General features: G+C 46.3%; 1 protein-coding gene and 1 pseudogene across 1 annotated transcript; one reads left to right on the top strand and one right to left on the bottom strand.

Annotated features, from left to right (window-relative positions):
• Positions 1-756: 756 nt before the first annotated feature.
• Bhmt (betaine--homocysteine S-methyltransferase) lies at positions 757-17,133 on the bottom strand. The gene is made up of 8 exons (XM_057789804.1): positions 17,047-17,133; positions 11,965-12,097; positions 10,154-10,272; positions 8,570-8,761; positions 7,994-8,141; positions 4,615-4,797; positions 3,631-3,859; positions 757-1,473 (listed from the first exon to the last, which is right to left on the bottom strand). Exons 1-8 carry the CDS (start codon positions 17,077-17,079, stop codon positions 1,287-1,289), a joined length of 1,224 nt encoding a protein of 407 aa, XP_057645787.1. The 5' UTR covers positions 17,080-17,133; the 3' UTR covers positions 757-1,286.
• Positions 17,134-18,526: 1,393 nt separating this feature from the next.
• On the top strand, positions 18,527-19,106 carry LOC130887621 (charged multivesicular body protein 1a-like; annotated as a pseudogene).
• The last annotated feature ends 5,238 nt before the right edge of the window (positions 19,107-24,344 follow it).

The following is a 24,344-nucleotide window of genomic DNA, read 5'->3' as shown; positions in this document are numbered from 1 at the left end:
GGGGTGGGGAACCCCACCCTGAATCTGAGTCATTGGAGGTTGGAATGCCCACCCTAACTATGGACTGGACCTTCTGGTAGAGGCCTATATAAAAGGACAAGAGGGGAGGCGGCTTTTGCTTTTGGCTGGCTTGCCCTCAGTCTCAGTGGTAAGTTTATCTATCCTGTTGCCGAGCCATTCCTTTGCTGGTAGAATCTACTTCTTGGGGATTCCAATGTATAGTGAAGACCAACTGAGATACCCAGCCTGTGAACTTTCTGTCGGGATACAGCCATGGTTGAACTGGCCAGAGCATGGCCTGTAAGCCACTGTAATGAACCCCTCTTAATAAATATAGATTCATCTTATCTGTTCTGTTCCTCTAGAGAACCCTGACGATGCAGCCAGCACACTTGGCCACATCATTTTTTTTTTAATTCTTATTTTCTTCAGCTGGGGCCCCTACTCTACATCTAACTGGTTCTTAGAAGCATTTCAAAGGCTTCACTCTTGAGCCGCACAAAGAGAGCGACCTATTCTCCTCGTCTCCCTCCCCAGCACGCCTGTGTTTTTTTCAGCGGCTGAAGTGAGTCTGGCCATGGAGAGAATGAATGCTGGCATTCTCAGAACAGAATTCCGTGATCTGGGTCCCAAGGAATTGGTTTTCTATGACACATTGGCCCTGGGTGGGTCCCGTATCTGAAGTGTTCCGCTGCAGTAATGAAAACCATTAATGGTCCACAAAAAATTGCCTTGAAGGTTTTCGAGTAGCGTGCTTTTATTAATGCAGTGGGATGGGAGGAAATAGGAACAGAAAATTCCAGAATGGACAATTTGTTTCTTCCTTGCGCTTCTATGTTCTGTTTTACAGTGCTGTTACATCAAACGTTTCTCACTAAGGATCATGCTCCAAAGACCTTGGGGTTCACTGCTAGTAACACCTTAGATAAAGTTGGTCTCTGTGCCATGCATGATATGGTCCCTGAGTGATTGCTCTGTTCCAGCCTCCTGCCGGAAGTGGGGTTAACATGCGAGTGACTTTCTCTTTGCTACAGTGATTTCCTGAACACCTGCTAACATGACACACACTTAGGAAACCTGTCTAGGGTTTACTGTGGACTTTTCCTCTCTTTGCTTCTAGGGCACCCCTTATAACTGTAAAGCGCTCTTTGTGTTTTCATTTTGTCTAGCTAAGGCCAAGCACAGGTACAGGTAAGACATAAGCATTGCCTTGCAGCCGCCTCTCCTTCTATGTGCACATTGTGGCTCAGACATAGAAGAATTCGCCCCAAACAGTTGCCCCGTGGCTACTGTGCAGACTTGAACTTTTGTTTATCAAAGAGCTCTTTCAGCTGCTGCTCAGTGGTGGCTTCCTTCTGCTGCATCAGCTCCGCTGTCCCTTTGGTCACTCCCCAGGCATCTGGCTTAGACATTGAAGGGTTGTACGGCCTGCCAGAAGCTATCCGAAGATTCTGCCAGAATTCCTTTCTGGCCCTGTGGAATCAAAACACATATCAGGATCCACAATCCACCCAAAGCACACACCAGGATCCCCAATACAGCCTCAGAGCTTTTATTGGTCTTTAGAAGTATGGCCATGAACACATGTTTGTTAATCAGACGAAGGCATTTTTTTTTCACCCTTTAAATCTTTAGACCTTCTTTGAACCCAAGCATAGAGACTAAAAGCCTAAAATTTAGAATCAGGATAGTTTTTATCCAATATATATGACCTTTCTGTTCTTGTGTCCTGGCCACATTTAAAAATCTTCTACTATTCATGTGGTGATGGTGCACACCTTTAATCCCAGCACTCAGGAGGCAGAAGCAGGTGGATCTCTGTTGGTTTGTGGCCAGCCTGCTCTAGAGTGAGTTCCAGTACAGCCAGGGCTACACAAACAACTTTTATTAGAATAGATTAATTGTGCAACAATGGGCTTCACGATGGCGCTCTTATGTGTGGATAACATCTTTGACCAACCACACCTACTCCAATTTCCCTCTACCGCGCTCGCCCTGCGCCCACATTTAAATCTGTCTGCAGACCAGTTGGCCCCTGTGACTGAATTCTGCCTTCCTCTTTCTTTTCACCATCTCCTTCTGCTTCCGGCCTCATCATGTCTGGTCAGCCTGTCTAGAAGGCATCTACACAGGCTAGAAGGCTGTTGGATTTAGTAAACTTGAAAATCTACCCCATCGCCTTGGGGTGAGGTCATATACCAGCACAGCAGTGATGATGGACCCGCCCCTTCTTGCCTGGCATCAGCTTTCTACGAAACTCGGGCCCCACTCAGACTTTCTCAGTACCCTGCCCTCTTTCCACCTCTTGGTGCCTCCCATCAGGCTCCTCTTTGGTCCAACAATATAATTCATCCCTCAAAATTCAGCCCCGGCTGCCCTCCACTGCTGTGGGCCATTAACTCAGAGCCCACGCTGCTGTGTGTCTCTGTACTTGAACTTATCACATCATTTGAACTTTCTGGTTTATTTCTCTGTCTTTTAGGCTAACTCTTTGGGGGCCGGGCTGTGCCTTGCTACTTCACCATCCACGGTTGTACCCTGACTGTATACCTGTTGAAAGTGGTAGAACTCCCTTGGCCTGGAGCTCCCCTCCTCATTTTCTACCTGGTGGGATCCTACTTAGCCTTCAAAACCCAGCTCTCTCGAGCCCTTCTTCTCTGATCTTGTCCTGGTTGGCAGACATAGTCATTCTCTTCTGCTGAAACTTCTAATCTAAGCTCTTACTCTGTAGTACAACAGCCTTGTCTTTCTCCTCTTGCTTTTTTCTTTTTCTTCTAAAAGTGTGACCCATATCGGACCCAAACTCACTATGTAGCTGAGGCTGGCCTTGAACTCCTTATTTCCTCCCCTCCCCCTCCTAAGTGCTGGAATTACAAGTGTGCACCGCTATGCCAAGCATTGATTTTCTCAGTCCTTCCTCCCTGTTTCCTCAACATTGTAGGTGCCTGGCCTGGTGCCAGTTTGGGTCTTATTTCTTTTTCGTCTCCCCCATTGGAATGTGAGTTCTGAGGAAAGGCCTAGCCCATTTTACCACCTCACTCCCAGCTCTGCAAGTCATGACACAAAACACTGAGCATTAATATAAATATTAATATAAAATATTAATACAAAGCTATACTCAGTTCTTGATTTTTTTTTTTTAATGCTGCTGGAGTTCCCACTCAGACGAAACCACCCTCCCATTGAACTGCCCCAGGCCTAAGCTGTAACGAAACTCTTTTTGCTTGTCTGTTTTGTTTTGTTGAGACAGGGTTTCTCTGTGTAGCCATGGCTACACTGATTTGGTCTGTAGTCTATACTGGTCTCGGATTCAGAGATCCGACTGCCTCTGCCTCCTAGTGCCCGGATTAAAGGTGTGCACCACTACACTCAACTCTTTAAAGTTCAGCATTAGTGGACACCACCATGGGTGGGGCTTTCCCGGAACGCAGGCTCACATTGCGTGCTCTCTAAATTACAATCTGTCTTAAAGCTTTCTCCTTAAATCATCAGGAAGACAGTTTATGAGCAGCTCAGTGAGGGACCCTGAGGTGAGGAGTTAGCCCGCCTGCCCTCATCACTCAGGAAATTGGGTCCTTTAATGGCCTCATTTCGACACAGAGGAAGCAGCCCGAGTTGAGAGGGACTGACCTTGCTCGGACCCAGGGCTTGGTGTGCATGTTCAAACCACTTCCCCAGCTGCCATGTTTCTCTGAAGCTGGAGGCAGAAATCCTCTCTCTGGGGCCAGCTCCTCCGCAATGGCCCTGATATGGTAGGGCTCAAATCCACAGCAGCCGCCGATGTACCTGACCCCTAGGTTGTAGGCCTCTCTGGCGTATTTTTGAATATCCCATCTGGTGGCAACTCTGGGTTCCAGGCCTGGAACAAATGATATTAAAAGGGCTGGAGGGGTAGCTCAGTGAATGGGAACACTCAGAGCTCAGGCATGAGGACCGGGTCTGGGCCCACGCTGGTGACTCGTGAAAGCCAGGATAGCCTCAGCCCCAGATCTGGACTCCGGTGCACATATCCACACAGAGGCATACATATGTACGCACAAAATTCAAAGTCGATCTTTAAAACATGTGGAAAGAGAGAGGGTAGGGTCCCTGATGCCCTCCTCTGGCCTCCTCGTGTATGTAATCTCTCTCTCTCTGTCTCTCTCTGTCTCTGTCTCTCTGTCTCTGTCTCTCTGTCTCTCTCTCTCTCTCTCTCTCAATTTCTCTCTCCACCCCCCAATTAACATATTTTTTGAAGCAGGAATAGGGCTTTGAAAATAAGTCATTTAACCTTATTTTTGTGATTAAAAAAATATAGGGCCGAAAGGCTATTGGCTATTGCCTAAGGTCACACACCTCAGTGACAGAGCTCCCCACAGACCCCCACCCCAGAGGACATCCTTTTCATCAACTGTAAGGCACGTGTCACTGGTTTCACTCTTGAATTCACGGTTGTTGTTTCTCTTAGTGGTTCTATTTGTCCTTCCTTGCCTGATAGGATGGGACAGGAACGAGGGGCAAGAGATGACAATACAGCCATTTCTCTCCGTGACGAAAACTCCCTGGCTATATAAATTCATCTGGGATTCCTCAGGCAAAGAGATTGGGACAATTTATAAAAAATGTCTGTCTTACCAAAGGGGAACTCAGGGAGATCAATAAAGCCCTGTTTGCCGCAGTCGGGAGTATGGTAGGCCAAGGGCTGGCTCATCAGGTAGGCTTTCAGCCGCGCGCCTTCCAGACCCTCCTTCATGAGGCGCACAGTGTGTAGGCTGGTGGCGGGGTCAAAGTGGCAGTTCACACCGATGATGGCGGCTCCTGTAAGCGAGAGGGACGTGTCAGCGTGCGGGAGACACCAGGCTCTGGTGGGTTCCCGTCGCCAGCGGGAAGCTCGTACTCGGCGGCGAACTGAAGAATGGCAGTTGGTCTTCATGTCACACTAACCTGCGTGACCTGCGAGCAAGAGTGATAGCTGGCAGCCAGGAAGTGTTTTCTGAGAAAAGCGCTTGGAAGAATCTCGTATAATTGAAGTGTCACTTAAGTACACTTGGCTGTCCATCTTTTTTTTTTAAAATCATTATTAGAGCCTTTTTTTTTTTTTACTTTAAATTTCAGCAGTCAATTTTTCAGTGTTTGACATTACGTGGCAAGCACAATAATTTTTTAACACTCTCAGCTGCCCGGTGGCACCTGTGTTCCCCACCATGCTGTTCATCTGAAGCCGGAATAAATGCCCTCTCTCACCAGGCAAGTCCAACAAACTCACAGGCCTGTGCCCAAACTCACAAGGGCTTCTTGGGCACAGTAGCAGAAAGTCATTTGGGGAAAAATTTATTTTGGAACTCTATTTTTGAGAATTTTGTGTCTAGAATTAGGGGGGTGGGGGAAAAATCTCAAAAACCTCTTTTGATTTGAGGTGACTAAATGGCTAACACCCATCAGTCTCATTTGCATGTTAGCCTCTCGGACTGGAAGCTACGAGAAGCTGTCACCTTAACGTGTTCTTCTGAAATCTGTGGTTGTGATGTTTGATTAAATGAGACAAAATATGTTTTAGATGCTTTATAGTCAATTATATCCTGTGTCTGGACCCAGCATGACCAGTCACGGCAATCGTTGGGTATGATTTTGGAAATTTCCTCATCATAAGGTTTGAAGGGACAGCATGCTGTTGTTCTATCTTCTCACAATGAGAGGAATTCCCAATAGAGCTTCTCTTTCTTCTTTTTGAATTTAAAAACGTTTGGCAAAGGGTTGGGGGGAGATGGCTCGATGAGCACCTGCTGTGAAGGCAAAAGGATCTGAGTTCAAATCCAGTGCCCACCAAACCTCTGGCATAGCCACGCAAGACTGCAAGTACCACGTTAGGGGTGAAGTGGGGACAGGCCAGTCTCAGGCAGGAGCGTGCTGGTCACCTCAGTGAGAGCCGTCCAACCTACCTCTGTTTGGTTATCATCTTACTAAGTCTCTCTTTGTAGCCCAGGCTGGTCTCAAACTCAAAGCAATCCTCCTGCTGCAGCTTCCCTGGCACTGAGGTTACAGGTGCGCGCACATACCCATTTTTCACCTGGATCTTCATCTTCTTACTTTGATTTTGAATGTGAAGTGCCCATAGTTTCTTTCTTTGTTTAATTTTATTATACTGATTAATTAATTATATGTTGGTTGGCTATTTACTAGACACTTGCTAGATGCAAGTTTCCTTATAAGAGGAAATATAAATACAATATGGTCTCTGATGTCATAGACTTTATATTTTAGCTCAGGACTTTCCAAAATTTGGCCCATGGATGCAACGTAATATTTTGATGAATTAAACTAGATAATGGCTATTCATTGCATTTCCTTCTTGGATGTTGACACAATATAAAGAGGTGTCAAAGACTCTGCTAGGTGTGCAGCGGAGATCCATGCACACCTAGGTTTAGCATGGCATATTCTAAGTACATCGGGATAGCAGCATTTTCACAGATGGAAAACTATCAACTGAAGATACTCCAAATGAGTGGCATACTTAGAAAGCGACGCACTTGAAGGGCAGGGATGATCGTGCCAGACACATGGAAATAAAATTGGAGCCAAACATTGGAAGATGGACTGGGTTTGTTAGACAGGGGTTATTAAAAACCTATGTCGAGTTAGGCACTTGTCTAGCCACAGGGTGCTCAAGGCTGATTTAGACAGACCTGGTCTCCACCTTCACAGATGTTAATCTAGTGAGGGGCCAGACTTTAAACAGATGAATGAAATAAGTGAGGACCCGTGAAGGCTATACCCGAAGCACAGAATGCAAAAGGCCAGCAGAATGAGGGGTGAGGCCTAGCTGCAGGCCCCGCATGCCTGCCAATCACCGACACAAATGATGGTCAGCCCTCCGATCCTCTTGAAGATAACTAACTTACCCCCCTCATTTTATATTTCCCATAAAATTAGGATTATACAATTCCTTCCTAAATATAAATATTTGTTACTGTTAATGACAAGTATGAAAACGATTTTTATGAAAAATCAGGAGTGGATAAAAATCATAAATAAAACACATCACCAAAGTGTCTCCAGTTCAGACTGGGCTCGCTCTTCCCCTGACACTGAGTTATAACTTGGATTTAAAATGCGACAGTTTAGAAAACAGCCTGTGAGTTTCCCCTAATTGAAATGAAACCCAATGTTAGGAACAGAAATTGGATAAAAAGATATATTAGGTGGTCAGTATTTCATATCAAAGTTTCTTTTGATTTATTATACCAATTACACGAAGCAAAGCAAGCTGGCCACCATGAGAAAGGAAAAACTTTGGCAAAGAGACAACTAACTTTGAAGTTATTAATGTTTAAAGGGTCTCGACTTGAGACACGTTTAAATAAAACAGAATTTCTCCTAACGTTTCTTCTGACTTACCCAAACATTCTTCTTATTTCTAAGCATTAAACCTCCAGCCATATGTCTGGCTGCCCCTTTCTGAAGGCTGCCATGCATTTGTGGCTTGGGGATCAAAGAATGAAATTTACTGTTCCTTAAAATTATCAATTTCATGAGTTGGGGAGATGGCTCAATGGGTCCTGAGTTCAGATCCCCAGCACCCATGTACAAAGCTGGGCGAAGTGGCACACGCCTGTAACACTAGTGGTGTTGTGACGAGGTGAGTGACTTCCAAGAGCTCAGTGGCCAAGCCAGTCTAGCTAATCCATGAGCTCGGTTCAGCGAGAGACCCTGTCTTAATAAGTAAGGCGAGGAGCAATATGAGAGGTAAACACCCAGCGGTCACCTTGGGCCTCCACGTGTGCACACACACGCCATGCGCACACACACACACACACACACACACACGGACACACACACACATAGACAGGCATATCCTTCCACACGTATACAAAGTAAATCTGTGGCTTTTCTGTATGTATTTCCTTGTTACATGCCAGTGGCATGTACGGATTCCTGAAACAGTGTGCATTTTCTTTATGTTATTTTAAAAGTTCACTAGAGGCAAACTGGGCAAATGGAAATCTATCATCACCTGCTTTTACCAGCCGCACTGCACACTCTCCGGGGGACACGCCATGCAGATCTCCTTCAGGCCCAATGCACATGGTAGCAGCCACAGGTTTCCCAGATGTTTTTAATACTTCTACTGCCCACACAGCTTCTTCCACATGCTCAAAATACTGAAATCAGTGAAGGGCAGAACATCTTAGTCATGTTTCCCACAAAAGGATAAGAATACATATTATTATATATCTATTAATTATTGTATTATAATTATTAATAAATATAATTATATAAGTAATATTATATAGCTTATTATTATTATCTATTATTACTTAAGGATCCATCTAATGATAACCCATTTACTAAGCATTTGTGACACAGAAGAGGACGGAGTGACAGTTTCTTAGTGTAAATTGAAGAAAAAGGTTTGAAAATTACTGTGTTAGACCAACTGAGTCAACGCTAGCAGAAGTCTGAGATGGAAAAAGATCTCAAAAGATAAATGTTATTGTTCTTCATTGAGATTTGACCACCACCCCATACTGACATCGAGAGAGCAGAAGGTTATATAGAAAAGGGTCTGGCCATGGAATTCCTCGCTTACCTCGGCAATGAGGAAGTCCACATTCTTCTTCATGAAGACCTCCAGCTGCTGCTGGAATATTTTTTTGACTTCTATTTCACTCTTGCAGCTAAGGTATGAAGGTGTTTGACTCACACCTCCCGCCACCAAAGCATCTCCTTCATCCGCCACCTGCCGCGCAATGTCGCAGGCAGCTTCATTGACCTTCTGACCCTAAGATGGGAAGTGGAGGACACATCTCAATTTACACATGAAATTGAAAATAATTATGCCCACCTTTCAGTTTTACTTTTAAAATCACTGCCTTTATCCCAGGAAACAAGGGTTATGTAGATCAATGGTTTATGGAGCCCAGACGTTTTTAAAACTACATTAATAATCACGAAAACCACAATGAACGCAGTGGTCATATCTAGGCTCCAGCTCTGTCAAAAATCTATGAGAGGATTAGCAGTTTTTACATGAAAAAAGAACTAAAGAAGAATTTTCTAACACCTAGCCTGATCTGTTGTGGTGGTGACAATGGGTAATAGCTTTTATGATTAATAAGACTAAAATTCAGTTAGGATGACGACTAAGTTCATGCCTATGCATGTATAGATCTCACAGAGCGGTAAATACACACCTAGCGAGGCGCATTCTAATCTCTTAGACATGTAAGACTGAACTGGCCTGGTGGATGGCATTTCCATTTGGTTTTTTGAATGGGGTCTCATTTAGCCCAGGATGTCCTCAAACTCCTGATACCCCTGCCTTCATCTCCCAAGTGCTGGAATCACAGGCATGCGCAACCCGGGCCAGCTTGTTTCATGCTGAGATGGTCTCACCCTGTCACCTTCAACTCCTGGGTCTAAGTGACCCTCTCACTTCAGTCTCCTGAGTGGCTAGGGGTGTACGTGGGACCACCTGACCTGGGGTGTCACTTGTGGGCAGGGCTCTGAGGTACTGGGTTCCACCCCTCACTCTGCAGACAACAACCACAAAATCCCACTTTATCCTTAAAAAAACAAAGCTAATCCAACAACCACCATCCGAAAAACCCCAAACACACACACACACACACACACACACACAGAAAATAAAAAAAAAAAAAAAACAACAACAAACCAGGACACCCACTACCACATGTCATTTCAGCTGTTGGAATTTTAGAACTCCCAATGCATTTTAGAAAGGACAAAATCTCAGGCTTGGTGAGCAAGTGCTTTGACCCCGGACAGAAGCGACCGCAGCTGAACTGGGTGCTGCTCAGGCTGCTGCCCCCCTGTGCTCTGCACACCTCTGATCCCAGACTTGGGAGGCAGAGGCAGGCAGATCCCTGTGAGTTCCAGGCTGCGTAATGAGAGCCTGTCTCAGAAACGGGAGAGATGTGTGGACTTGCAAAGACGGCACTTTGCTTAGCAATGGAGGGGCAGGATACATTGTTGCACAGTCTTAATCTGCTTCATAAATGCCTTCCTGTTCCTCTTAACACATGCAACTCAGTCCTGAGAGTGAGTCACCTGTCTCTTATTTTGGTAATAAAGCAAAACTCCAGCTTTTCTCTTGGGAGTGGTGTGTCTGTGCTGTCCTTCACAGGTGGTGGCCGGGGTGCGTGGTACTCACGGATATCTTCTCTGCCACGTAGTTCCCTCGGTTCTCCAGCTTGTCCTCGCTGGCGTAGAACGTGAAGGTCTGCATGACGTTCGCGCCAGCTCTGAGGAACTCCCTGTGAAGCTGGCGAACTGGGAAGGCCACAAGCAAAGCTGTGAGGTCACCTACTCACCCACGTGATGTCACCCACTCACCCATGTGCAACGCTTTCGAGAGAGGCTCTCAGATGAGCAGACATCAGAATGGCTGTTTCAGCGGCTCGACACTCACATATCTAGAGGGGGAACTCTGGGTCTCCTGGAGCCTCTCTCAAGACTGTCATGGCTGTATGGTTGGGTGGCTGGAGAGGGCAGGGATTATGGCGCTGTGTTCTTGGTTTAGTCTGCTCCTTGTCAACTTGCTCTCCACTCACTGATTCTTTGTGAAAGTCACTAATAAACATGAGGGGGAAATCCTTGGGAAATCTATGATCCATTCAAGGATACCTGACCGAAGCAGTGTGTGGAGGGGCTCTGCAGAAGCTACTTTCTACCACAGGGAAAGGAAGTCACTGGGGCTGCAGGTTGGAGCTGTCCAGGTTCTTGCCAGGTGGAGGTGGGGAAGGGAAGTCCCTGCAGTAGGAACGGCCTGAGCAAACACAAGGAAGGGTCATGTTTGGCGTTTGGGGGAATGAAGGAAGTCTACACGAACACCAAAGAGATGCTGGAGAGCAGTAGGGCATAAAGTTGAAAAGGGAACAGAGTGTAAATGGCCTACTAGCCTGGCACCCCAAAGATTATGCTCTGGACCTCAGGGATAGTATGCGATTAGCCCAGTGTTTTTATGAAAGATAATTTTGAGTTTCTGTCTGCTTGCTTTTTGAGAAAGGATCCTGTGGTGGTTAGATTGAGAAGGCTCACATTCCCCAGGTTCATGTTTGAATACGTGGTCCCCAGTGGGTGGAGATATTTAGGAAGGATTGGAAGGTGTGGCCTTGATGGAGGAAGTGCATCACTGGGGCCCGGTTTTGAGATTTAAAAAGACTCCCCATTTGGGGGGTTCACTTTGCCTCCTCCTTATGAGATGTGAGTTCTCAGCTGGGTGGTGGTGGGGCAAGCCTTTAATCCCAGTAGCACTTTCTGGTCACTATTAGTTGGTGGTTTCAAGAGTGGGAAGAAGGCACACGGGGAGGGTATAGACAGGGGACAGTGGACTGCAGACAGGCCTGGGCTGCAGTAGTATGAACAGAACTAGTTGACTAATCACAATGGAGAGACACAATGTGGCACCATGGACCCTAACTTGTATAAGAGAATGATAGACACTTGGGGGAGAATGATCAGACTCTAAGCTGGTTTGATCGAAAGGTGGAGCGTCTTCATGAGATGGAGGAATGGGAAAACTACAGAGAGGGAGTAGGAAGACTGGAGGTGGGAGCCAAATGGGGCTTGTTGTCAGCACATCCTAGGTGGGCATCTCTTGGTAATGGAAATTTTAGGGTGGGTGACTGAGGGATGACAAAGCAAAAGTTCATTGGAGAGGAGATTCAGGCATTACCAAACTGCAGAGTGGATTGCCTTTATGAACACTGGACACACATAGATTGGTGGGGGGAGACGCAGAGAAAAAGACAATGATCCAAGTTCTAGACGCATCTAAAGTGAAGGGCAGGAGCCAGGCAGCCACCGATAGAAGCAGGCACAGCCTTTGTGCTTAGCAGCAATCGCTCAGGTTCAGTAGCAGGTATGGGAAACCCTGCAAGCATGCTCCTGTCTCGTGGTTGGCTCTGCAGTTCACTCAACACAGCACACATTATCATAGTGTAGAATGGAGCATGCACCAACCTGCCTCCGGGTGCTCCACAGCCGCTTCCGGGGTCCAGGGTCCAGCCTTTACATAGCCTCTCTTTTCCAGGGCAAAGACAAATCCTCCATCTCCGATCACAACTTCTCCGGCATTTAGACGTTCTAAGATGCCCTGAATTTCCAGACGAGGGAGAGAAGGAAGATGAGTTTCAAAGAGAAGTTCTACCTTTAGTGCTTTTGCAAACGTATTCTTGAAGAGCGTAGTTCCTTTAGCACTCCACCTTTGCGAGGATGACTAGCTAGTTATAACTTCAGTGACAGGGCTGGAGGGATGGCTCAGCAGTTAGGAGCACTGGCTGCTCTGTCTGAGGTCCTGAGTTCAATTCCCAGCAACTACATGGTGGCTCACAACCATCTCTAGTGGGAAGTGATGCCTTCTTCTGACATAAGGGCATACAAGCAGATATGACACTTATATACAAAAAATAAACTGATTTAAAAAAAAGAACTTCAGTCATGAGGAGAGGTTCAAATGTTGAAGTCCAGAGCCAAATTATCTCGAATGTTTGCCCCTTTTATGACCATTAATTGTCTTCATGTGTACGTGTATATGACCTAACATCATCGTGACCATTAGATAAATCCTCTGGAACAGACACCCAGTTTCCAAGCAGCCAAAGGGCTATGAATGCTAACGGATAGTGTCTAAGGCCGGTAACAGTGTTTCTCTGCTCTGCAGTAACTGGGATAGTGTCTTGAGGCCAGTAACAGAGTTTCTCTGCTCTGCCACAACTGGCCTAACTAATGTTTCCATCAATGTATTGAAAGAGCACCTTGACTTATAACTATCTTTGTTGTATGGCTATAAAACTTCATCAAACTAGTACAAAAGTGGAACGTGGAGCTTAGAGTGACCTGAGTCATAATCACTCAGAGTGACTCCAGAATAAACGTCTCTTCCCTGTGAGGTGAGAGTTGGGTTTTTGCATCAACATCAGAAACATACATATGTATTATATACATTAATTCATTATATATTTTATACATTTATTTATTTAGAATGCTCAGCTATTGAAAACTGGCATACTCATGTTTACGCACTGAGTTTGTGATATGTGCAGAGCCTGGGTGTCTTTCAGTACACACGGAGAAGTACTTGGATGTATAGCAAAGTGGTAGAGCATTTGCCTAACATGCCTGAGACTCAGGGTTCTATCCCCAGCAGCATAAAAGAAGAGCACATATTTCCCAGTTTGCATATATATTTTTAAATTTTTACATACTTGTGGGCATAAAATGATAATTCAGTTCATATACACAGTGAATAATGAGCAAATTGGAGCAATTAGGATTTCAAGTTCATTAATTATTTATCATTAGGAGGGTTGGGATCCTTAAATTCTTTTCCTCTAGCTCCTTATAAAACACATAATAGATTGTAAACTGTGGCCACTCTGATGAAGCACATCTTTTTTCATTTTTAGAAATGCTGGGAATTTAACCTGAGATCTTGTGCATGCTAGGCAGGAACTCTGCTACCGAGACCCATCACTGGTGGTGCATATTCTTAAAGGATGACAGACAGCCTTCTTGCTCTATCAAGAAACTAAAGAGAGGGTTAGCACTGTCAGAGAGGTTGGGGTAGCATAGAATGCCGTCTGGTAGAAGACTGAAAAGTCACATGACCCCTGGTACAGCCAGAACAGAGGTGGCCAAATCACTCATGGGCTCCGTGCTTGGCATGCTCTGCAGCGGCAGATCTGTCACGCACTCATGAGTCTGTAAGTACGCACGTCCTGTATCCCGTGCCAAGAACAGGGAAGTGACAGGCATGGCACTCGTGGATGGTTTCCAGTCCACTCCCCAGAGCTCTTCCATTTCACTGCTGTGGAACGATTGCCACCGTGCTCAGGTGCAAGAGATGAATTTTGAATTGTGAATTGGAAAAGGGTTTTATGGATTCAAAAGTAATTTACTAGTATAACTGTTTTTGCAGTTTCCAAGAATCATGAACTTTAAATTAAACATACCCTAGTTCTCTCTCTGATTTTAGAAATGGGGAATTAAAGCCCAGGTCTGTGAATAATTTATTCAAGGTCCTTATGACCATTTCATCCTTAAGTGGCTTCTAGATTTGATTTCAGACAGAGGCGAGGGGGTGGGGCAGCTCTGAGAAAGGGAATCGTTCTGGGGACACATTGCAGTGTGCATGCTTACTACATACTGCTTACTAGCTGCATCAGTGGGTTTTTAGAAACAAGGCGAGAACACGGGCTATATGAACCGCTCGAGGAGTCACAGGCTTTCACACCAAAATTCCTCCCTATCTTCTGAAAGCCTCCTTCATTTTAACCCTCCGCCTCTCCATCCCCACCCACGCCATTTTGACAGCAAGTGCTCAGCGAGAAACCATTGGCATTTTCACGGCGGAGCTGGAAATTACATGAGGATGTGTGCTCCCTGCTGCCTTCTCCTCCTTTCAGACCCCAAACACTTTCAAGCCTGGGAGTCTGTGAGTTAACAAACAGCTATAAAGATACAGAGTTGCTATTGTGCAATCTTGAAATCCAAATATTCATCATGACTATAATGTGTCTAAATACTACATCTAAAATTAACAAGTATACACATGTAGTGTATAGGTGTACGTATATACACACATATATACATATTCTATATACATAATTGTATATGTATGTGTTATATATGTATGTATCAGTCACATGAAATAAGCTATGAGTTGCTCTGGGCAGAAATAACTAGTGAGATTGTGGCAGTTACCAGTGCTCACTGAACATATTCTCAAGTTTTAGTGCCACAGCATTTTAATACACAGAACAGCCAGGAATCTGATCTTTGGAAATAGGGGGAGTGGTGTTTTAATTATCATGTCGATCATACTGTTTAGCGATTATGCCAGCATACTCTTAGATTCTACTAAGACATCAGAATTTCGTTGTTCCTAAGCTAAACAGTGCAATGTTGTTTTGTTAATCCCACTGACTGAGACTAAGACCACTACCACAGTTTAAAACCAATTTGAAGCAAGACTTAATTAAATACCGGCCAGGGAGATGGGCTCTGGTAAGGTCCATACCCAGAATAACAGGAAATGGCCCAGACTCACAGTCTATAGTGGCATAAGAAGGAAAACCCATAGTTCGTTGTGTTTCCCATTAGGGGCAAGCATACATCCTGGCAAACCTCCAGTCTGTGAACCTCCCACCCACATGTGAGAAAGCACATTTGGTGCAGAATCCTCGAACAAACCTGCTTAGGGGAGTGAAAACTTGTGACTTGCTATCTCCCATAAACAATAGCCTCCAGCATTTCAGGAACTGTCTGTCCTTGGGCAAGGGGCTTGCAGGTCAGAGGCATTTTTGTTTCAGGGATCTCTAAGGCATAGTAATGAAAACTTAGACTCACTTTGTGTGTGTGTGTGTGTGTGTGTGTGTGAAATTTTTACAAAGGAGTATATGTAACATCAGCTTATTTTTTTAAAGCATGTATTGGCCTAGGGAACTAGCAGAATATATATCAATACAGTTGCAGGCTCTTTTCTTTGTATTTTAACCATTTGTTTTTCTGCAGTGACTATGTGTCCTTGTAACATCTTTTAAATGCAGATATATAGGCATGCATATTACTGCCCTTATTTTAGCATTTATGTATTGGGGAGGCACCCTTACGCCACTTGTTTCTTGATAATTCTCTGAAGACCCCCCCCCCAACACACACACACACTTTTTTTCAGACATTGTGTCACTGTACAGCTAAGGCTGGTCTTGATCTAGGATCCTCTTGCCTTTTCTCCTGAGTGCTGGGATTTCATCCCGTGCCATCAGACCTTGCTAGAGAGTCATCTTTAAAATGGTGGCGTTTCTAAGCTTGAGTTTGGGAAGTGGATTAGAATCCATGATTTTCCAAATGGGGTCAAACGAGTGTGTGTGGAGGGGGTGGGGGTGGGGGACATCATTTAGTAAATTATGGGCTGGCAATAATTCCAAAGCTTGAACCGTACAGCCTTATACTACAGGCATCCATCACCCTCTGGGGCACGGTGTTGCCAAATTTGAACAAGATTAGCTTTCTCCCTTGAGAATTTTTGAATTGGTGCCTCTCCCTTTACAAACTGGGCACACCAGGTGGTATCTCAGCAGGACATGCCTTACTTTCGCAGGGTACTGAGTCAGCCTGGCTCCATCTGTCTCCCAGCCATCTCCTGGGGTCTTTTGTGGTGGGCTTGATATCAGAGCCGAGTTTATACCCTCCTCCCCATCCAACCCTCCTAACCCAGAAGGTCTGATTTGAACTGAACTCCTGTGTCCAGCAGGCCACTGGGAAGCAGAAACGTGCTTCTTGTTCGGCAGGAGTGGGACCCAAGGGCATTTTGGTTTTTAGAATTCTATGAACAGCTCTTCCTCAGTGTTTTACAATCAATCTACTTATTCTTTTCTAAAACTGTTTTTTTGGTGCTCATGTAAGGCATTTTTCTGTGGTCCTGAAACAAGCTGTGGATGAAACCTCCCATTACTCCCCCACAGTGCTGTTCTCCTAGTGGCAGCTGGCGGGATGTCTGGTGAGAGGTGGCGCGAGCGAGGAACCGTCGGGCAGTCAGGTGGGCTCTGCAGCTACCTGCTCCTCCTGCACCGACACCCCTCCAGACAGCCCGCAAGCCCCCAGTCAGGGCCACCTCTGCTGGGTGGGAAATTGCACCCTGGGGCCGAGAGCAGCTTCTGTGAGTGCTCCATGGTCTTCAGCGTGCTGCACTCAGGAAGTGTTGAGAATCAGAGGGGCAAGAGGGGGGCGCCCTGACTTCCGAGGTGGTTGTGGGGGGTGCCTTGGATTCAGAAGACAATCATCCCACACATTCAGGGTGCACCGTGGTCTGAAGTGGAACCGGAGGTGCAGGCGAGGGGGAGCGGGGACAGAAACTGTCTAGAGTGCATTCTGTGGGAGACGCCCCAGGTCACACAGAAGTTCTGGGTGTCCCTTCTGATTCAAGGCCGCCAACTAGGAGGACCACAGCCAGGCCCCAAACACCCCTCTGCCCTCACTGACGTTGGGGGTGCCCAACTGGTGGTGCCTCTGAGAGTGCCCTCAGGTTCCCTGCAGGCTTACCTTCTTGCCCTTCTTGCCGGCCACCGGTGCCATCTTTTGGGTGTAGTAAGTGGCTCTGGATACAGCTGTGGACTGGAGGCGAATGGGGTCCAGTAGCAAAGCCTGTGTTGCCTGGTGGCTGCAGTCTCTTTATACAGTGGCTTGGTTTCCCCAGCCTTGGCCAGGTCCAACACGCCCACCAGCCTTTGATTTGGGGCAGGGGCTAGCTGGGAAGCTGCCTGAAGGAGGAGACGTCGAGATTGGTCTCCGAGATGGGTGGAAACACCGAGAAGCAAGATAAGAAAAAAAAAATACTGAGGTCGCTGCCTGCTCGTCTGCACACTGCCCTTTTGGCCGGTTGGTTGCAGGTCTCTGACCTTGATCTGGGATCAGGTACCCGTGACCCATTTAAGCTGCCAGACCAGGCCCCTAAGAATTCCATTCAGTGCCCAAATATTTGACAAAGGCGAAGATTCAAGATCACTACATGAGGAAGTGATACCCTGCAAGAGCTTGGTGCAAAGTGTAATCTGTATGACCTACGCCTGGCAGGAGGAACACAAACCTGGCATTTACAGGAGTATTCAATGCCAGTTCTCAAGAAGTGGGTACGCTCTCAATGACCTCCCAGTCAAACAGACTTGGCAGTTTCTAGTGACAGTGCTTCTGCACTATCTTACAAGCACAGGGTCTCACATGTAAAGGGCAGAATGGAAATTGTTAGGCCCAGATTCGCACGGTCCCCACAAAAGCCAACAAAGGAGACCGAGTTCCATGTGTAAAAGCAAAGAGCCTTTATTTTAATCAAGTTTGCAAACTCGGTCTCTCTGCACATCCAACATCCCAAGCTCAATTAGAATAGGGTTTTTATAATAGTAGAGGTGGGGGTGAGGGGTCTCTGAGGTTCAGGACCCCTGATTGGTTGACATTTGTCTAGGGGTGTCCTGGTGAGGTGCACTAGCAGGTGTCTTTATCTACAGCTCTTGGGATGCCAGGCATTTTCTTTGAATGGTCTGCTCTTGGGTGGGGGTCGGGGCCATCTCAGCCTGCCAGGCATTGTCTCAGGGTAAACTACTGAGACTCCAGACTCCATTTAAATTCATCGATGGCCAGAGTCCCAGGTGATAATGGTTGGAAGTAAAGAACTTCCTTTGGGTGACCTGCCCAGACTTAGCTTATCACGGCTGGTCCCCACAGAAATGACTTTGAAAACTTTAAAATTCTACATGAAGGCTGAGCAAACTGGAAAGGAGCCTGAAGTAGCCTCAAGTGCAGAGCAGGATACCTGACTGTTGATCATGAAACGGTGACCGTTTTTAACCTGCTCTTTGTTTTTTCTTTCCCTAAATACTTTAAAAATTATAACATAATGGGTCTTCTCACGAGAGCAGGCCGCGCGACTGGAAACGCTAGCGACCCTGGAAGTCCTCCCGGATATAGCGGGTCCTTAAGATCTCGTCCCCCTTCGCCACCCCGAGCGAGGGGTGAACTACCTGACTGGCCATGGACGATACCCTGTTCCAGTTGAAGTTCACAGCGAAGCAGCTAGAGAAACTGGCCAAAAAGGCAGACAAGGACTCCAAGGCTAAGCAGGCCTTCAGCAGAAAAATATGGCGTGTGCCCGCGGGTGTGCTGAGAACGCCATCCGCAAAAAGAATGAAGGTGTAAACTGGCTCCGGATGGCGTCCCGTGTGGATGCAGTAGCCTCCAAGGGGCAGACAGCTGTGACCATGAAAGGGGTGACCAAGAATACGGCACAGGTGACCAAAGCTCTGGACAAGGCGCTCAGTGCCACGGATCTTCAGAAGGTGTCTGCGGTGATGGACAGGTCTGAGCAACAGGTGCAGAGCCCGGATGAGCACACATCCGTAACGGAGGGTTCCAGGAGCTCTGCCACCACGCGGACCACACCTCAGGAGCAGGTCGACAGCCTCTTCGTGCAGATTGCTGAGGAAAATGGCCTGGAGGTCTTAGACCAGCTTAGCCAGCTTCCAGAGGGTGCCTCTGCTGTGGGTGAAAGCTCTGTGCACATCAGCCTGGAGGACCAGCTGTCTCGGAGGATGGCTGCCCTGAGGAATTAGCATGCCCTCGGCAGGTGTTGCCTCCCGTCTATGATGTACTGGAGACTTGTGCCCCACACTGCACTCAACTTTCTCCAACCCTTCATAGCTGCCTTGGCTCTTTTTCAATCTGTCGGGCTAGGCTCCTTAGAACTGGGCCTTATGTTGGGTCGTGGGCCTCTGTCCTGATACTGAATTTGCACAAGTGTGATTTGTAGGCTGGTTTTCTCTGCTTTATGTTTAAAAACCACTTATGAGTGAGTACATGTGATACTTGTCTTTCTATGTTTGGGTTACCTCACTCAAAATAATGTTTTCTAGCTCCATCCATTTTCCTGAAAAATTCAAGATGTTGTTATCTTTTTCTGCTGTGTAGTACTCCACTGTGTAAATGTACCACATTTTCCTTATTCATTCTTTAGTCGAGGGGCATTTAGGTTGTTTCCAGGTTCTGACTATGACAAACAATGCTGCTGTGAACATAGTTGAGCACATGTCTTTGTGGCACGATTGAGCATCCTTTGGATATATACCCAAAAGTGGTATTACTGAATCTTGAGGAAGGTTGTTTCCAAATTATCTGAGAAATTGCCACACTGACATCCAAAGAGGTTGTACCAGCTTGCATTCCCACCAGCAATGGAGAAGTGTTCCCTTTACCCCACAACCTCTGCAGTATAAGTTGTCATCAGTGTTTTTGATCTTGGCCATTCTTACAGGTGTAAGATGGAATCTCAGAGTTGTTTTGATTTGCATTTCTCTGATGTGTGTGTGTGTGTGTGTCTGTCTGTCCCTCTAGCACTCCTCTTTGCTATGTTGCCCAGGCTAGTTCTGAACCACTGCGTTCAACCTTTCCTGCCTTATTCTATTATCTTTGGGATGTACGTGTAATGAAGTCTAAAGACCTATTTCTCAAGACTGACAATGAAGTCTGTGAGGTCCAGCAGCCTGAATGTGCAGCTCCTGATTCGGAGACCCTTACCCTGGGGAAAAACCTGTGAGTTTGAAACCAACAATTCCCCTCCCTTTCACACACATGTGAACACGCGCGCGCGCACACACACTCACATTTTCTCATTTCTCTTTCCTAGTACACTGCATCTAAAGAGGAATGGGGAGGGCTTATGAAAGAGTACTGATAAGAGAAAGCAGTGTCTAGGTAAGTAATTGCTCTTGGATAGATTGGTATATAACTTCAGGCAACTTTGAGAGTGTTGCTAGAGGACTGGAGAGATGGCTCAGTGGTTACGTGTTGTAGAGTCTAATTTTAAGATGTGTTACACTTGCTTATGCTGTGGAATATTTGTTTAATGATGCAAAGCTGTGGTGCATTCTTTGACATTCATTTGTTTAACTCTATGAAGCTGTGCTACTTTGCCTATCTGTAATACCATATGGTCTAATAAACAGCAAGGCAGGAGAAAGGATAGACGGGTCTGGCGGGCAGAGAGAATAAATAGGGGGTAAATCTTGGAAGAAAAAGATTGAGGAGCAAGGAAAGGAGGAGAGGAAGATCCCAGGGGCCAGTCATCCGGCTACACAGCACGCCACAGAGTAAGAAGTAAAGAAAGGTATATAAAATAGAGAAAGATTAAAGTTCAGAGGCAAAAGATAAATGGGATAATTTAAGAAAAGCTGGCTAGAAACAAGCCAAGCTAAGGCCCGGCCATTTATAAATAATAATAAGCCTCTATGTGTGATTTATTTGGGAGCTGAGTGCTGGGCTCCCCAAAGGAGGAACAGAAATAAATCCTTCCAGAACGTAGCAAGCCAAAGTAGCCTTTCTAGATGGATGTTGAAGGGAAAAGTTTGGGTCACTGAGCCAAGCAAGCATACCGCCTGATGGCTATGTCAGGGAGGCTGAATCAAATATCCTGACTGGTGACTGTGTCAGGGAAGCTTGGGAAAATGCTGACCAAAGCAAGACCAAAACCAGCTGGGCAAACCCCAAACTGCCTCTCCATGTCTGATGTCAAAAGTGCTCTCCACATCTCCAAATCCGTCCAGTTTGTTGTCTGCAGCACACTTTCTCTTGACTGGTTCCGCTCCGTTAGCAGTTCTCCTCAGCAGGTATCCCACGGCTCGGGCATCTCTAACATCTTAGGTTCTCCAAGGCAATCCAGGCTGCAACTTCACAACTTCACACAGTCTCCTCTCTCCTAGGCCTCCGTTCAGGGACACCCCTCACACATACCTGGCCTCAGTGGCTGTCCTGGGCATGGAGGCAACTTCCATAACCTGTTTCTTCTATCTCTAAAGCCAAAACCATGTGGCCGAAGCTGCCAGGCTTGCTGCTTACTGGGGCTGGAAGATTTCTCCCTTGTTTAAATACATCTTCACCAGCTTTCTGTTTTCCTTTACTGCCTAAATTTGGTTGTTCTTGAACTTGATCTTTAGACCAGTCTGGCCTCAAGCTCAGAGATCTGCCAGCCTCTGCCTTGCCAGTGCTGGGATTAAAGGTGTGCGCCACCACACCTGGCTCTAAACTTTTCTTTAGTTACGCTTCACAAGTTGGAAACTTAGTTGAGTGGGAGCTTGCCGTGAGGTCACCACTCCCTTTCTGCTTTCTGGTGCCCTTTTTCTCCGCCAATGTTTTTCCTTGCTCAGTTTGCTCCTTTTCATTATAAATCTTCATCAGAGTTACCACTGATATCCACACAACAGAGTCTACACTAGGCTGTTTTGAGATTTCCTACACCAAGGGAATTAATCAAAACTCTTCACTTTAGCCTCAGGCAGACTCTTTGGGCAAGGGCAAAAGGTAGTCACTCTCTTCACTAAAATATCACAAGAACGATTTTTAGGCAGCATACTAAAATTCTTCTCCACATCAGCACGATTGTCTAACATGCTCCTACTAGAATATGCCACTATGCAGTGCTTAAAGCATGCCACTGCTTTCCTAACCCAAAGTGACAAAGTCCATGTTACTCCAAACAAAAGTATGGTCAGGCCTATCAAAGCAATACCCAACTCCTGGTACCAACTTCGGTCTTACGGTTTACTATTGCTGAAAAGAGACACCATGACTTTATAAGCAACTCTTATAAAGGAAACATTTAGTTGAGGGTGGTTCGCGTACAGTTTCAGACACTCAGTTCATTATGATCATGAAGGGGAGCATGGCAGCTTGCCTGCGGGCAGGCCTGGGGCTCGAGCTGAGAGTCCTACATCTTGCAGGCAACAGGAGGTCTACTGCCTGTTAACACAGAGTGAAGCTTGAGAAAAAAGACGTCAAAGCCCGCCTCCACAATGACACACTTCCTCTGACAAGGCCACGCCTCCTCATAGTACCACTCCCTCTGGAGGGGGGAGGGCATTTTCTTACAAACCACCACATTTAGCAAACAGTCATTTATTCACTCAACAAATCTTATGCTCAGATATGAAAATGACCGTGCACTTCATAAGGCACAGCTGGGTCTCCAAGAGCCTGAACTGCCTCAGAGCTGGACAGCGGCTCTGCGGAGATGTCGTCAATAGTTGTGTTGCTTACATGAATAAGGTCTCATCTTGTCCTGGGTAGATGTTTTACCCAATGGAAATCTCCCCACGTCCCTGGAAGCCACTGCAGTTTTTATTCCTAAAGATGAGAAATAAGCAGCTTGCTGAAGCCAGGGCCCTTGTTGAGGGCCCTTGTTGGAGGCCCTCTCTGGAGGTGGCAAAACCAGGGAGCAGAGGTAATCTGGCCCTGTAGAGCATCCTCTTGGAACCCTTGGCTCCCTCATGGCAGGCATTTCTAACCACTTAGAGAACCTCATTCGTATTGTTCACGTTCTTCCCTCTGGCTATAAAGATGGATGCCAGAGGACACAGTGACGCCCGTAAAGATGCCAGACCCATCTTTTAAAGGCACAAAACTGAGACCGTAATGCAGACCACAGCTTTCTCTCCCTTTCTTTGGTGAGGTTTGAAGGGGGCCAGAACTTTCAGAAGGATCGCTTGGGGTCCTTAGCAATACCCCCAGCCCCCACTGACAGCCATCACACAACTACCAGAAAAATGAAACATTGTCAAGCTCAGCTTGGTCAGGTGGTAGTGTACAAGGCCCAGGGGTTGATTCTCAGAACTGAAAAGAAGGAGGAGGAAGGGGGAGAAGAAGAAGAGAAGGAGGAAGAAGGAGGAGGAGGAGGAAGAGGAGAAGGAGGAGAAGGAAAAGGAGAAGGAGAAGGAGAAGGAGAAGGAGAAGGAGAAGAAGAAGAAGAAGAAGAAGAAGAAGAAGAAGAAGAAGAAGAAGAAGAAGAAGAAGAAGAAGAAGAAGAAAAAGAAGAAGAAGAAGAAGAAGAACAGAGAAGAAACAAGGTCTTTTGAACTGGGCCATTGTCCTATTATGATTCAGAAAAGAATTCAAAAAGGGGTAAAGAAAGGAAAGCCACAGTGCTGTGGCTCCAGGGTGACCACTCTGACCCGGGCGGAGGGTACAGAGCAGGACTGTGAGATCCGGGGTCACCAGGATGCTCAGCAGGCCATTCCTCCTGAAAGCCTTAAATGTGTGTAAAGGAGGTTGAGCAATGGGCAGGTGGTAAAGAGGAAAAAGCACTTCTTTTTTTTTTCCCCCGAGACAGGGTTTCTCTGTAGCTTTTGGTTCCTGTCCTGGAACTAGCTCTTGTAGACCAGGCTGGCCTCGAACTCACAGAGATCCGCCTGCCTCTGCCTCCCAAGTGAGAAAAAGCACTTCTTGAGAGGAATGCAGGCGGTTGTCTTCTGCCCCTAAAATCAGGACAGTCTGATCCCTCCTCTATCATGGCCGCGTGGACGCTCCCTCAGCAGGGAGAAAGCCCGGCTGTCGTGGCTGGAGATCAGTCTTCCTTCATCACCCGCTCAGAATGTGACCGTCTACCGGTTTTGCTGTTATTGGAATTGGTAATATTGTGGCTCACATTCATCTCTTAGGGGGAGGGTTAGAAAAGCCATGATAGTTTTTCTTCTTAAAGACTTAAAAATAGTTTCTGGTGGTGAGAGGGACAGACTGGAGAAGGTCTGGAATACGGCTAAAGCTCCTAATCTATATGTACAAAAGTATGAAGATGGGGCTCACTGCTTTGTACAATTAATATACTTGCATCAAATGTTATCAACAGTACAAATGGCGTGTTAGAAAGACTCGTCACAAGTTTATTTTTCCTTATTTACTTCATGTTTTGTTAGAAGTATCTTATGTACTTGTTCAGCTGGCGCTTCCAGCTCTATTCCCGTCTCTCCAAACCCCACCCACAGAAAATCTCTGAATAAAGGGAATGTTGATGCTTTTTGTTTTCC

Source organism: Chionomys nivalis, chromosome 15 (assembly GCF_950005125.1).
Source record: "Chionomys nivalis chromosome 15, mChiNiv1.1, whole genome shotgun sequence".
NCBI lineage: Eukaryota > Metazoa > Chordata > Mammalia > Rodentia > Cricetidae > Chionomys > Chionomys nivalis.
Note: the sequence above shows the minus strand (reverse complement) of the source record. Positions and strands in the feature narration are given on the sequence as shown.